The sequence below is a fragment of the Elaeis guineensis genome, chromosome 4 (genome assembly GCF_000442705.2).
Source record: "Elaeis guineensis isolate ETL-2024a chromosome 4, EG11, whole genome shotgun sequence".
Taxonomy (NCBI): domain Eukaryota; kingdom Viridiplantae; phylum Streptophyta; class Magnoliopsida; order Arecales; family Arecaceae; genus Elaeis; species Elaeis guineensis.
This window is the reverse complement of record NC_025996.2, coordinates 36,086,112-36,102,278: the sequence shown is the minus strand read 5'-3', so window position 1 is coordinate 36,102,278 and position 16,167 is coordinate 36,086,112. Positions and strand designations below refer to the sequence as shown.

Here is a 16,167-nt window from a genome sequence, read left to right as displayed (position 1 = left end):
TGCTGCGGTCCCACCGATATCATGCACCTTGCCTAATAGTTATTGGTAACATAGACACCGATGCGCAGGCAACTCTTTGCCCAAATGCTTCACTAAGTATGTTGTAAAGACTTGATCTATAAGTTATGTGGGCTCACCTAACAGTAATTATCCACACTGCTTAGTTAGGCCCGACCCATCGTTTATAAGCAGGTGCAAGGCCGTCATTGCATCCCTCACCTGATAGTTGAGCCCAACCTCATCCTTACTCTGGAGTAACTCTTTGCTAATAGAGTGGTTGCGTGTTTTTAATACAACTGAACCACTGTAACCAGTCGAGAATAATCGATGCCGGTAGCACATCCGCACATCTACAACGGTGGAAGACCTATGAACTTAATATTTATGAAAAAATTTAAGTTTATATCACATTTAATCAGTCATCATATGAACGATTTAATTGGCATGGACTAAACCAAACCGCTAAGTAATCTAATTTAAGACCCAATCTTCCAAATTGATAAGATAAGTGGAGACGGTGGGGGTCCCCCCGTTGCTTTTCTTAGACACCAATAAATTGATCAGATAAGTGAACAGAATCAATTAAGTAATCATATCTCATTAATTTACTTTAGACATCAATAGGTCGATTGATCAGAATTAGTCAGCTCAAGCAAATCGGGCTCAAACCAATGAGCCAAATTAAATCTTTAGGTTAATCAATTCTACATATGAGATTTAATCGATCTGATCAACAATAATTATATGATTATTAACTTAATTAATCTGATTCTTATCAATACTTGACTCAGTTTTATCAATTACTTAATCAAATTAGACCTATATGACTCAAATCAAAAATCTTAAGATGCAATCCTATTACATGACCAAACTAATAGTTTTTTCATAACAAAAATCCTCATACACAAACATAAATTTTATATTCTAAAATCATGTTTCAGATCTAAATTTTTTACATGAAAGTAAATTTTAAAATATGAAAATATTTTTCAGATTTTAACACACAAACATATATCATATGTATGCATATAAAATCAGATTTAAATAAAATTTTAGATCTAAGAATGATATCATATATCTCATATACTAATCATGGATCAGATTAAAAATAAATTTATGATCTAAATATGTAATCATATATCACATATATGAATCAAAATTTAGATCATATAAAAATTTTAAGTTTTATGCATACATCTATGTATCATATAAACATGAACTAGAACTCTTTCTAGATCAAAATTCAGATCTATGCATGCAATAACATATTAGCTATATGTTCTAAATTAAACTCAAAATCAAATTTTAGATTAGAAGATCCATCTGTACATCTCATGTATCAAAAAAAATCTGATTTTAAAATCTTTTCAAAAACATATATATCAAAATTCAGCATATAAAAATTCATGGCTCTGATACCACTATTGGAATTCAGAGTTTGGTGCATGCATATGTGTTTCAAAATTTTATTTTCTAAATACCACAGTGAAGAATAAGATTAAAATTTTTTTAATCTAAATTATGCATGTAAAAAAATATAAAACCACATGGATCTATTTCATATACTGAAATTAATGTATGCTGAAATTCAGATTGTGATCAAATCACATACCTATTTCACAATCTTTTTCTTCAAATCTGGATTTGAAAGAGAAGAGGTTCTCTCTTAGATGCATAAGTATCTGACCTCTATGAATATCCACTCGAGATCAGTCTGAAATAGCCATCTTCAATCTAGATTTTTTTCTCTAAGAAAATTCAGCCTGCTGAATCTAAACGAAGCCTAGATCGCGATCAACACTTGATCTCTTTTCTTGATCTTCTTCTTCTCCTATTCTCTAACCTTTCTCTTTACTTTGTGCTGCTACAAAATATCAGAGAGCAGCAGCAAGAGGACGCCCGACCCAACACCCCTTGGCGTGGAGAAGAAGGGACATCCCAAGGTGGAGGATGTTTGGACGTCCAAAGGAGGGAGAAGAGAAAGGGTGAGAAAGAGAGGGCATGGGGACTTCTTTTAGGTGTGAGGGGTTGCTGGTATGGATGCACTAGGGACCTTAAGGGAGGTTTCTTTAAATAGGCATAAGGATTGAATCCTATTCGATCACATAATACAAATCCTACTTGCATTAGATTTTCTATTAACTTAAGTTATCCAACTTACTTTAGGAGACCCTTTAGGCACCAACAATTAGAGCCCTTGCCCCTATAATTAGACACCCCAAAATATATCCAAGAGACACCCCATAGGAGATCTAAAAGTCCTCTAATCAATGGACACACCCAACTTGATCAAATCAAGGTGGCGCCCAAGGATAACTATCAAAGAAACTAACTAGAAACTTGCATCCTTAAATTATATGATCCATAACCTTAGACACTCAATAATTGGAGTCTCATGACTCTTATTCATATAGATTATTAGCAGATAATTAAGTTAGAATTATCTTATCAAATAAGTAATTCTAACGGAAAGAGGAATTGGGTCCAACCATATGCTAGTAAGGTTATCATGAATCCAATGGATTTTTCTAAATCCAATTGACACTTCATAAGCTCAATTGCTTATTTCAGACCTAATCTCTTTGTTGTATGACTGCATAGATTCAATTCTATCTACTAGTGAGACATACAATGATCTCTATCATCGTATCATTGAAACTCTTTTTCATGGATTGAAATAATTTTATTCTAACTCAGCAAAGGTTGTCGATCCAGAATAATCTTAGTGAGCTCTCACAATCTATCAATGATACCTATCAGTATGTAGTGACAATCCAGTAAAACTGAAATGAACCTTTAGGTGTAGTTAACATGTGATTCAGTCCCTCTATCATGAGTCCCAACTTGATGGCAGGTCATGGATAAATCGATAAATCTCATCGTTAGTCATATGATAGATTCGATTAGCTCAAACCCAGTTTTGACTTCTATGAAAACTCTTATTTATCAATCACACTACTGTGACCATAAATTCTTGAACTTAGTCTCTCAAATCTCATAAGACTACTCTTCTCTATCAATATCGATAGATCCTATCTTGATGTGCATCCTACTCCTACAGTAGATCAATTATCGCCAACATCCACTACAAGGACTCATTGAGATCCATATTTATATGTCAATCAAATTTTAGCAGTCTCACTGTGAGTAGCAGTACCATCTCAAGTTAAAAGACTAGTCACACAACTACAGTATCAAGATAATCACTGACGATAGAATAGAAATCTAAGTGATCTCTTGTATGATCACGCTTAGTACTAGTTATTCTCTAACAACTATCCACACTCGTCATCCAATGTCTCTACACTGTAGATTAGAGATCCATTTATTCCAAAAGAAGCAATCTGTACGTCAGTCTATCTGAATCGATCATCGTTTCTCATGATGATCCGATGACTGAGAGTATTTAAGAATTAAATACATATCTTTAATTCTCAACACCTTGAGAATATATATCAAAACTAATTTCACGAATGATTCACGGACACATCAGCTTGAATGAAAAATAAACTTGCTCTTTTATTGATCATATCAATGTATTAAGTATAAAATTGTATCCTAGATTTATTACAATGTGTCAGCCATATTGACTTCTAAGATATACATCTAACAAAAATTTTTTTTGAATTGCTTAAAGACCTTATTTAATATATGGTAGCAGTCTCTATAACCTCGCCCCATAAAAAAATAGGTAGCGTAGATTAACTTATCATAGCCTGAATTATTTCTTTAAGCGTTCTATTTTTGTTTTTAGCTATATCATTTTAATCTGATGTATCAAGCATTATATTTTGAGGTACAATCCCATATTTCTTTAAGAATTTTGCTGATGGTTTTGACCTTTGTTCCATTTCAATATATCTACCATAGTACTCACCACCTCAATCAGATCTGACTACTTTAATCACTTTTTCTAATTATCTCTCTATCTTTATTTTGAATTTTTTAAAGGTCTCAAATATATTAGCCGTATCAAACAAAAGGTATGGATATATATGTCATGAATAGTCATCAATGAATGTAACAAAATACTTTTCATTTGTTATACATGGGAAAAAGAGTCCGCATACATCAGTATACATAATTTTTAAAGTTTTTTCACTCTTTCTGGCACTCTTTGTAATTGTGTATATTTACTTTATCTTTATGTAGTCAACACATGTCTCAAAATCAATGAAGCTTAATAATCCTAAGATCTCATCTCTCGCTAACTTTTTGACCCTCTCTTCGAAGATATGCCTTAATCTCCAGTGCCATAATATAGAGGAGTTTTCATTAATTCTATCAGTATTATTCCAAGAAGAATTTACAAAGAAAGATTGCTGAAATGAATGATATAAAGATAATTAATAAAGGCCATTACATAATAAACTAGAACTAACAATTATAGAGTTTTTTATTAAATCAAATTTAGAGTTTTCAAAAGAAACATGAAAACCAATTTTATCCAATGATAGAACATAAACTCAATTTAAAAAATATATATATATAAAATCCTATCTAAATCTAAGATGAATATACAATCCAAGACTTTCCTATAGCATCTACCTGTCTTGACAAGTAAATATGCTTGATTTTTAGTGATAATGGATTGTTTACTTTTAGTTGAAGACTTTCTTGATAGAAAGTCCTACAAGTTCTTGACCATGCACATAGATATACCAGAGTCAATCCATCAGGTAGAAATAAAAAAGTTTACTAAATTGAATTCAAAACACATAAGAGAGTAAAGGGTATCTTTCTTTTGTAACCATTTTTGATACTTTATGTAGTTTTTCTTTATATATCTTTTTTTTTATAAAAAAATATTTAACAACTTTATTAATGACTTCGCTTAATGCCACAACTAATGCCTTCTTTTCTTTTGCTTTGGGTGCATTTTTTTCTTTGCCTATTTTCGACTAACTTGATGTGAAGCCAAGTCATGCTCTCTATCTTCTCCCCTATTAATCTCTCCTCCTCTTATACACATTTGGTCAGCAATTCATTAATTGTCCGATCCTTATTTTATGTATTATAGAAGATCCTAAAAAGATCGTACTCTGATCAAAGAGAAGAGAAAATAAAGTGGATCAGAAATGCATCTGATATAGATACCTTAATATCATTTAACTAAGCTACAATATCCCTCATCTAGATAATGTGCTCACGTATACAAGATTTGTCTGTATATTTTGTAAAGACTAATCTTATCATCAGAATGTTGGCCTTTTCTTTATCAAAGCTTACAAATTGCTGCTTCATAGCACTTAAGAAATCACATGCCTTTTCGCATAAAAAAATCACGTGCCTTTTCGCATGAAGGGATAAATCCCCTAATGTGTCTGGCCACATAGAATTTCATTAGGAGCAAACTTAGATGATTCAAATGCTCTTATTCTTAATAAAAGCTCTCCTATTTTGGTATACATTCATCCGTAAGTGCTGAAGGTTCAACCACTCGAGATACTAGAGCCAGATCAACAAATCCTAATGTAAGCATTATTTTCTCATTCCATTCCAAAAAATTTGATCCATTAAAGAAAAAAATTTTCTTTGCTACTATCAATCATTGTGGGAATTAATATTGTAAAAAAATACATGCTCACATTATCATGAAATAATAAGACCAAATAAACTTTATCCAAAGTAAATAAATTTCTTAATATTTAATTTTGACGGACAATCAGGTGCATCATTATGTATCTCCTTTAAACAAGTGCCATAACATACTAGTGGCTACACCCATTTAATGATATATCATATCACCAGTGAACCTAATAAGACATGCATATTATAAGAATCTTTATGCAATAAACTCTATTATAAGGATCAAAATATAATTTTTGAAGGATCTTTCTATAATCAATACTTTATCAAAGGCTAAATTGTAAAGCACCAAATTTAATAGATTGAATTTGACCTAGTTCAGTCAGTTATTATGGGGCTAATGGATAAATAGATTTGGGCTTTTGAACCCAAAAATCCGAATCTATCCCTTTTTTTCCTCTTCCTCCTTCCTCCCACTGATGACAAGAGAGGGAAAAATGCCATTACCGACAACCCCTCCCTTGATAACCTCCACTGGTGGATCACCAGCTGACCCCAAACTCCGATAGTCATCTCTCGACTGCCGACTATCCGATCATGTAGGAGATCAGTTGAAATGGAGGCTATCCAAAACCATCGCTCCACTCCACCACATCTAGCTGGCGGCCACTAAAAGCACCCAATCGACAAACTGCCACCCTCTTGCCAAGAGCCACCACCCTTTTCTTAGGCAATTGAGAGGGTCCAATTCCATGGCAAAGAGCATTTGGGACATCACACCATCAATAGCTGCAAAGGATCTCAAACGCGGCTTTCCAGCATGGTGGTGTGATGGTAGATCATCGAACTCATTGTCAGCCGCTCATCGGGCTTGCCATCGGCCTATCTAAGATGACTATGCGCAATCTGTTCGGCCACCTCAGTGAGAGGAGGAGAACATGATGGAGGAAAAATCGTGAGCATCATCATCCCTCTTCTTCTTTTGTAATCGTCGGGTGGCTATAAGAGGGGGAGGATGCCAGCAACTTGCCTTGGGTGGTTGTCGAATGCAGGCTAAAGGTCCACTACCCTAGCCATCTTGTGAGTGGAAGGAGGATGATAATGGGAGCCATCATCCTTCTTCTCTTCCATTCCCATTATATATTTATTTATTTATTTAACCACAAATTCAAGCCCAAAAAAAATTACATATCCTTTAACATAAATAAAATAAATGAAAATCACAAATCTTTATGGAATCAAGGAATGGATCCTAATCATGATGACTCTGATCATAAGTAATTGATCAGGATGGCTCGTCATATCTATATCTATATAAATTATATATGAATATGAAGGCTTCAATCTTTAAGCCAAAAATTTATGTGGCTCTGATATCATAATATAAGAACTTTATAAGATAATAAAACTTATATGAAGATGAAGTCATCAAAATATTGTCTAAGATCTCTCAAGTTAGTTTGTCGACACTTGCAGCAAATCAGCATATAAACGACCCATAGCCTACAACCATCTGCAACCATTAGAGAACCAAACTGAATGTGTTCCTCACTGTCATCGAGTAATACCTTAGTTTCTCAATTCCAACTCTGAATATATCTGATGGAAAGGATCTCACAAGCTCTTGGATGAGTTAGGAACCAAGTCCATAAGGATGTCATTTTATAACATGCCTCGCCCATCAGAGACAGAACTGAATCAGTCATAAAGATCGGAAGATGAATGTTATCCACAATTATTGTATAGAGTTCAACTTATCAAACCATCAAATAATATCTCTATCACTTTATCAGAGGTTTATTTTTAGTCAGAGTTTAGATCAATCTAAAATATATAAAATAAATTTCGATATGTGTTAGCATGAACCGCATCCAGATAGGATTAATCGAATAAAAAATATCCTAGTTATAACGAGTTAGTAGGATGGACAAGTAGCGAGCAACACGTATTACAAAGATTTTTAAAAGCAAAAAGATTTTATGTAAGGTAAAAAAGAGAATCCTTCTAGGTTCTCCATAAAAAACCTAGCGAGCAGATTTCATGAAACACATCCCGGCAAATCTGGTCACACCTAAACCATACGCACTAGCTAATAGTAAAAGTGGACAATAGCATATGATTCTCTTTAATTGCATGCTTTTCTGAATGCGACAGCTCTCTTTCGGGGATATTGCTATGGTTTATGCCTGCGTGCCTTTCAAAACTTTTCGATTTTTATACATTCCCTAGTGAGATAATAGATGCCAGAGGTGTGGCATAATATTTATAGAATTAAGCTAAATTACTAATAATTGCATAAAATTAAATTCAAAATATATCAAATAATTTTAAAATTTAAGTCACATAAGAAATTTAAGAAAGAATTAGAAAGGGATGTCTAGAACAAGGCGCTTGTGAAATATTGCTTTAAAAATAAATTTCACCCCCTCATACAGATATATGTTGAGAGTATCCCTAAGGTGCTATGAATCTAGTTCATTTTGATTTAGAGGTAAAAACAAAATTTTCTACAAGAAATCTTATTGGTTGACAAATATAGGTCTAGATCATGAACCGGATCTGACTCAAACTAGGATATTTTGATTTAGATATAGGTCATACATAAACTCTACTTGATTCAAACCATCCATTAGGTCTAAAATATATACTATGGACCCAACCTAACCCGATCATCTATTGCATTGGGCTCGGGTCCAATATTAAATTGAAACTAGGTCAAGCAAGATCAAGCATACCTCGATCTAACCCGACCTATTTGTAGCCCGTAGACCTCTCTCCATATGTAGTTTCATTTCTATTTTTTAATAAAAAATATTTATTATTTTATTATTTGTGAGTCTCATTCATATTGTTGATACACTTGGCAACTGTTCTTATTAACTGTGATTTTCTGCATGCTATTTGTTGGGGAGGGGTATTACACCTAGATCGAAGCATGTCCCCATTGATGTCAGGATAGAACCGATTCCTGTGAGATCTGCATCGCCTCAGTTAATCAGATCCTCATGACGGATGTGCCACCTAAGGATCAAGGGTCGCCCGACACCCGTGCTATGGTCCGAACCCCCTTTCGAGATCAAGCCAATCCCGACTTTCGGATCCTAATCTGATGGCTGGTCCTAGCAGCTAATGGGCCTTGAACAGACTTCAGTAATTCGACTGATTCTCCTTTCTGGCTGACCTCCAACTGTTTACTTCGAAAAAAGATCGAGCATTGGATAGCCATTCTCCACCTAAGGTCCAAACTAGAGGACACTCTAATCATTCCTCTTTGTACAAACCTGTCAGGCCATACAGTCTAGCTGCACCACTCCACCTAGCTACCGACTGCACGCCAGTTGGATGTATGTCATATCACCATCCCCTCCATGGCCAGACTGTGCATCGATTAGAGGAATATCTGCCCTCAGAGCCATATAAAGATGCCCAATATAGCTCCGTACGATAGAACACAATCGAAACGGCCTCTCATCCTTCTTCCTTTGATCTTAATCTCTCTTTATAAATAGAGAAGGGTCCTAACGAAGGCCACAGCACCGATCTCCACCTTGGCCACCGACATCAGCTCCTCATCGATTTATACATCGGCCAACCGACCCTAAGGCGACATCCGAACATCGGACACCGAGCCAAAGAAAGCTCAACTTTGACATCTTTCTTGGAGATTCTGAGTCGATCCTTACTCCTAACCAGTCTCTGAATCATCCATTATTATAACTTATCACTATAGAGAGATCGACCCTCACTACCTCGAACCCCAAGCGGCGGACTGAACCGGTCTCCAGGGAATGCCGAGCCTCATCTTTCTGACTCTCCACTATATATCTTCAGGCCGATCCCCCCTCCTGACCGATGCCCTCCATTCAGCAACTGGGGCATCCGTTAGCCCCCAGACTTGGGTATCAGGGGAAAGATCTGATACTAGATGATGGCCTCCCATCTAAAGTGCAGGTCATAGAATACTAATTATAGTTTCTGTTTAATTATGTCAAGTCAGGATATGTTACCTTACTGTGTCATGCCACTTACCGGCTGCACGCCGACTATGCCCGCATCATATCACCTCCCCTGCCGATTGCGTACCGAGTAAAGGCACACTCGCTGTCGGAACATATAACATGATCCGTATGACTCAAGTGGCCCAGAATGACTTTCTGTTTTTTCATTCTCGACCTCGATCCCTTTATAAATAGAGGTTAGGGAGAGACCCTCTAGGTATGCGCATGTGCCCATCATATTTGTGCTTCTCACGATTCTCCTCTTTCTCTTCTGTTATGTCAAATTTCTGACTTGATCGTCAGAGGATCTACGTCGGAATCAATTTCGATCAGAACTTGTTTTGTAGGAATGCCACTCTGGTGGTTTCTAATCTGTTCCAGTCGTCTCCGATCGTGATCGGAAATCTTCTGCAACACTATTGTAACAAGATGGTATTTGTACCAAGTAGCTAGTTTTTAAAGTTCAGAATTCATTTTTTTCCCTAACTTTTCTTCGCATTTCCCTCCAAAAGTAAAGAGGTTTGCTTTAAGATGATTGAACTCACCTTGGTCGCTAGGCACCCGAAGGGGCGCTTAATGAGAATGCGGCTCGGGGTGGGGTAGTGTCGAGGTAAAAACACATCCAGCTCATAAAAGCTAGGAAAACTCCACATGCAAACGATGTCATAAGTGAATGCAGTTCAATCATTTTATTTTTTTAGTAAAAAAAACTATTTTTCTTATTAACATGTTGGTGATTTAGTCGAAAAAATAATATTTATCAAATTGAGAAGTTGGTCAAATGTATATGGCTTCCAGCGTTCCACACTCTCAAAAGGGAAACAAGCTCATGGATGGCAAAAATGAACAAGTATTTGTCATGCACCCAAAAAAGAGAATTAAAAAGGAGAATTGGTCTTAATGTGGTCATCATTGCCTCCCAAATTTCTCTTTATATAAAAAAGGAGGAGTTGTCTAGAAGAACAAGTTCATGTAAAACGGCACATACTAGCCCAGAATTCAGAACAAATGTCAATTGAATAAACAACAATAATGAAAGCAAAATATTTGGAGACAGAGATAAAGTTATTCAAAAAGAAGAGGCTGAAGCAATGAGTTCAACTTCTTTCACAAAGAAGCCTCACGGTTCTCTCCATCCTATGACATATCAAAAGATTCTCCTTGCTTCTCTTTATGTAATTATCTCCTTCTCTTAGTAAAACCACACCCTCTCTTTTATTATAAGACAAAAATATCACCATCTACCACTGTTCAACTAAAAAACAAACTCAAAAATATTATGTTTAAGACAACCAAATATTGAACCAAATCATAAAGTTATTAAAATTAATAACCAATTAAATAGAAATACTAATAAGATTATGACTTCACAATGAATTTCAATATCCTATCTTATTGCAAAATCTATATCAACAATATTGAATTTGTCGATATTGTGAATATCACAGTAACTTTTGCAATTATTGCTACTGCAACAATATCAGATAATAGCTTGTTGAACCAACAATTAAATAGTAAAATTTCTTTATTAGTTCGAATAATAATTTTTCATTAATTCATCTTCTTCGATTCATATGTCAAAATTGACGATGTCCTCTAAAATATTCTCTTAGCGCTCACTCCATGATAATTGTGCCAAAATTCTTTCAAGTATCTAGTTTATCCCAAACATTAAGTTGCCAGCTATGATAATTGATCGTCATAACATCAACTATTATGTATGATAATTAAGTTGCCAACTATTTTTTTTCTACCAAAAAATATAAGCGAAATCAACATAGGGCCACATATCTTAGTACAATTTGTTTCTATACACAAAATTAAATCTTCATATGTAGAGTCTTTTAGCTTTTGAGACTTTGAAGTAAAGTAGCTAAAAAATAACTGATGATGCATCAGGAACCTTATCAAATACTAAGGTGTAATGTGAATCAACTATACTTGACTGTGAAACAACTTCAAAATTAATTAACTCTTCGTCCTCATAGCTTACTAAATCACCAAAGGAGAAACATTCATATCGTGAATAGCTTTAGTATAAGACTCTTATGCATGATTTGAGTTCTCAATATAAATCTCTATAATTGGGTGAACTTGAAATTCTTTAACTCTTCCTGAGTAATTTCAAGTCAACTTACTTTTTCATAATGATTTCTTTTGAAATTGATACAGTATCCATCAAGTCAAGCTCCTATTGCTCTAGATCTTCTTTTTGACTTAAGTCATCCTTATATTAATGACATTTGTCATTTTCTGAGTGTTTCTCTAAACTCAATCTAGCTTTTAATTGATCAGGCTTCTCCCGTTTCAAATTTTTTATCTTTAAATCAATTATAATCTTTTTTAGATTTTAAGAAAATTTGGAACGAAAATATACTCTTCAAAAAAAAATTTTGAGATATCTCACTTTGTTGGATCTTGAGTGGATAGTTACAAAAATATCACATGACTTCCTTAGCTCCTTCATATCTTAAATATGAAAATAATTCTCTTTGTCAACTGCATCTTAGAGTATCAGTAACACCTCTTAGCTTTTCAAGTTTCACTTTATTCTTATAACCTCATTATCCAAGGTATCTGTTGGCATCTCCCAACTCCAACTTACATTTCCTGCTTTCTTAATAAACAATACTCTCTCTTCATCAGAAATATGACAAAAATATTATTATCTCCAATTAAATAAGAAAATCTAATATATTAAGCCTAAGGTTCAATTTAACTAAAATAGACCACTATAAAAGGCAAAATAAAATATCTAATTTATTTTAACGGTGTATTGGAATCAAACACAAGTTACCTAGCTAACAATACATTATCCAAGAAGCCGATAAAGATGAAGAATGCTCGGGTAGCATTTAAATATGAACTTGTTTATTCAGAAAACCTCTCGTTTCATCAAGTTAAAGCAGCGATCCAATCATCTAACTTTTATGTGCATAGGGATGTGTCATTGATATTTATAGCCTATGTCTTTGCATGCGTGGTCCAGAACCGACATGATTAAGTGATCTATCCAAAGACAACTTCATCATTAAATAATCTAATCATTTTCCAAACTGTCCTCTCATGTGAATCACTAGATTAAGCTATCCAAATTAAGATGCCATGAATACTCTCTCGACATCTACAATGTAAAAGATATTCTTGCAAACGATCTCCACTTTCCTCGATGTACTACTAACTAGAAAAATATACTACACCATTTTCATTTGCCTCTCTCCATCTTTCATGTATTTTTTATCAACCACTTCTCTTTTTTCACGTGTCTCTTTATTCACGCACTGCATATAAATATTGTATCCCTGTTCAGAGCTTTTCTCAGTCTTCGATGAAATATAAAGAGAATGCGTGCAACGACGGTTGCATTACCCCATGTATATAATAGACGTGTCTATAATCAAGAAAAATACTAAACAAACAAGAAAGCAGATAATTATAATAAAAAATTGGTTTAGGAGCTTGGGTGGCGGTTTCTCGAATCTTCTTTCTCTTCTTTTCTCTTTGCCATCTAAACTGGTCATAAAATATCGAGCCTATGCAATGTTCATTTTTAGCCGGAGATCAGACCAAGCGTAGGAAACCATCTATCTCTAAAACCTTCCTATAGGAGAGAGATGGTGGGGATGCACTTACAAGTCCTTCCTCATCAAAACTAGATCTTTATCCATAATTTAGTCCATTATTTATTACATTTCTAACATCCTACAGCTTGGTGGTCACTTCATGTAAATGAGCCTCTAACAGGTGCAATATGTATTAAAAAAGTCAAAAATAAAATCCTCCTTTCAAGTTGCATGTGCGTTACCACATGCATGCATGCTAAACTCCGCACATACTAAGCTCTAGCATATCCGTTAATCCTTAGCGTCAACAACTCCTTATCTCTGGCTACCCAAAAAAAACAACTCCTTATCTCTAGTAGCTGACATTAATCCAACGGCATCAGGTACTGGAGGAATATGACTCACCATCACATGTACATGTTGGCGGCTGGCCAACATCTCTGACCAGCTAAGAGCAGCGGCCCTCCCCCACTGTTTGATTTTGTTGTCGTTATTATTTCTTTCGCTTTTTTCTTTTTTTGAAATGGTTATTATTTCTTTGTCTGGAGCGTATTTTTTAACTTTCTGGTAAAGTGGACCTGTTCCACTTCGATGGAATTCTGAAACGTCTGTTTAGAAGCCGTCATGATTTATGGCGTAGTGATCCCAAGCTATCAAATCTAGTAGGACAAGTCCCGAACCGGAGGACGGATCGTTTGCGGGCACCGTCTGCACCGCAAAATACAGTGCGCTGCTCCATAGCCATCATCCAATAGAACATTCTTACGTGTACGGTGCAAACCGTGCTGATGACCCTGGGTCCTTCAACTCCCGGTATACGTAATCCATGGCAAGTGATCCCCATCCTTTGTCCAGCGCCTTGGTTGAGACGGAGGAATAGGAAGATAAGGGTGGGAGTGAAAATATTAATTTTTTTAATTAATTTTTTATAAAAAAATCAAAGAATATAAATATTTTTGAATATATAATTTTTTTAAAATTTAATAAAATTAAAAAAATAAAAATCAATAAATTTTTATAATTTTTATTTTATTTTTTAATAATTAAGATCAAAATTAATATTATATTTTAATTCTAAATTATTCAAATCTCTAACATAAATTTTTCATCTGATTGGACTTCGTATGACTTTTGTAGATGAAAAAAAAATAGTGAAATAAAAAAAAAAAAAAATTTAAAAAATAATTTTTTTTGAATTTTTTTAAATTTATTAGATTTTTTAAAAAATATAATAATAAAAAAGACGTAATATTTTTTTATTTTTTTTATTTCTTTAAATTTTTAATCAAAAAAAATTCCCCTCCTTACTGATATTTCCTTTTTCTCTACTTTTTCTTCTCCCAACTCCCAACCCAGACGGAAAAGCTAGGAACGTTGAAACAACAATGGCGGAGCCCCCACAGAAGCCCCATGCAGTCCTCATCCCCGTCCCCCTCCAGGGCCACATCAACCCCGCCACCCGCCTCGCCATCAAGCTCGCCACCAGGGGCTTCACCATCACCTACGTCAACACCGAAGCTGTCCACCACCAGTCCTCCCGAGCCCGCCGCTCCGCCTCCTCCATCGACCACCACATCTTCGCCGATGCCTGTGCTTCCGGCCTTGACATCCGCTATGAGCTCATCAGCGACGGCCTCCCTGTGTCCTTCGACCGCACCGCAAACCCCATCCAATTCCTGCACTCCCTGCTTTATGTGTTCTCCGCCCATGTCGAGGAGTTCATGCGAAAGCTCACGCGAGCGGCAAGCCCCCCTATCACCTGCCTCATCGCCGACACCTTCTTCGTTTGGCCCTCCACCATCGCCAAGAAGTTCGACATCCCCTATGTGTCCTTCTGGACGGAGCCTGCAGTCGTCTTCACTCTCTACTACCACATGGACCTTCTTATCAAAAATGGCCATTTCGCCTCTTGTGGTACTAAAGTTCACCTCCTTGATATAACTATTTCTTTTGTCACTAGATTCACCGCTTACTGACATGTTTATCGACAGCAGAGAATCGAAAAGACACCATAGCATATATACCAGGGGTACCGGCGATCGAGCCGACCGACCTCATGTCGTACCTCCAAGAGACCAATACCACTTCGGTGCTGCACCAGATAATCTTCAAGGCATTTGAAGAAGCCAGGGGGGCGGACTTCGTGCTATGCAACACGGTGCAGGAGCTCGAGCCAGAGACCATATCGGCCATTCAGCAGGAGAAGCCATTCTATGCTGTCGGCCCACTCATTCCACCTGGATTCATCCCCGGAATCTCTGTCCAAACGACCTTGCAGGTTGAGTCTGATTGCTCCCAGTGGCTTGACACCAAGCCGGCAGGCTCCGTCTTGTACATTTCTTTCGGGAGCTTTGCCAATGTTAGTAAGAGAGACCTGGAGGAGATCGCCTATGGGATTTTAGACACCAAGGCGAACTTTATATGGGTCATTAGGCCGGATATCGTGAGCTCCAAGGAGCACGAGCCATTGCCCCAAAGATTCTTAGAGGAGAGTTATGGGAGAGGGATGTGCATCCCGTGGTGCTGCCAAATGGAAGTGCTGTCGCACCCTTCGATTGGAGGCTTCTTGACGCACTGCGGGTGGAATTCGATATTGGAGAGTATGTGGTGCGAGGTTCCGATGCTGTGCTTCCCGCTGCAGACTGATCAGTTCACCAATCGGAAACTGGTGGTCAAGGATTGGAAGATCGGGATCGACCTTGGAAGGATCGATGAAGTTAGTAGGAAGGAAGTGTCCAAGAGAGTCGACAGCTTGATGGGCGGGGAAGAAGGGAATGAAGCCAAGAAGGTGATGAAGGAGGTGACGAGAGCACTACATGGTGCCGTCACTGCTGACGGTTCTTCGCAGAAAAACTTCGATCAATTTGTGGCGGATCTAATGAGACGTGGTTCGGGAAACAGGACAATGAAGTAAAGGTGGTCTTGCATTGTGATATACTGCCTTTGATTTGTGATTCAAACTCCTTCTAGGCCTAGCTGTGCCTCTACGAAGCCCTAGTACTGTAGCGTGAATGGCGATGGGGTGTGGTGTAATTCTGAATGAAATGGACAGCGTCAAAGTTAACTTTTTGAGTCAA

General features: G+C 36.4%; 1 protein-coding gene across 2 annotated transcripts; it reads left to right on the top strand.

The window, feature by feature from the left end:
- Positions 1-14,417: 14,417 nt before the first annotated feature.
- On the top strand, positions 14,418-16,167 carry LOC105033804 (UDP-glycosyltransferase 86A1). 2 transcript variants are annotated; one of them, XM_010908727.4, is made up of 2 exons: positions 14,418-15,004; positions 15,082-16,167. In XM_010908727.4, exons 1-2 carry the CDS (start codon positions 14,476-14,478, stop codon positions 16,002-16,004), a joined length of 1,452 nt encoding a protein of 483 aa, XP_010907029.1. In that variant the 5' UTR covers positions 14,418-14,475; the 3' UTR covers positions 16,005-16,167. The 2 variants fall into 2 exon arrangements, with proteins under 2 accessions (XP_010907029.1, XP_010907030.1); XM_010908728.4 differs by having other exon boundaries at positions 14,419-15,004; positions 15,085-16,167.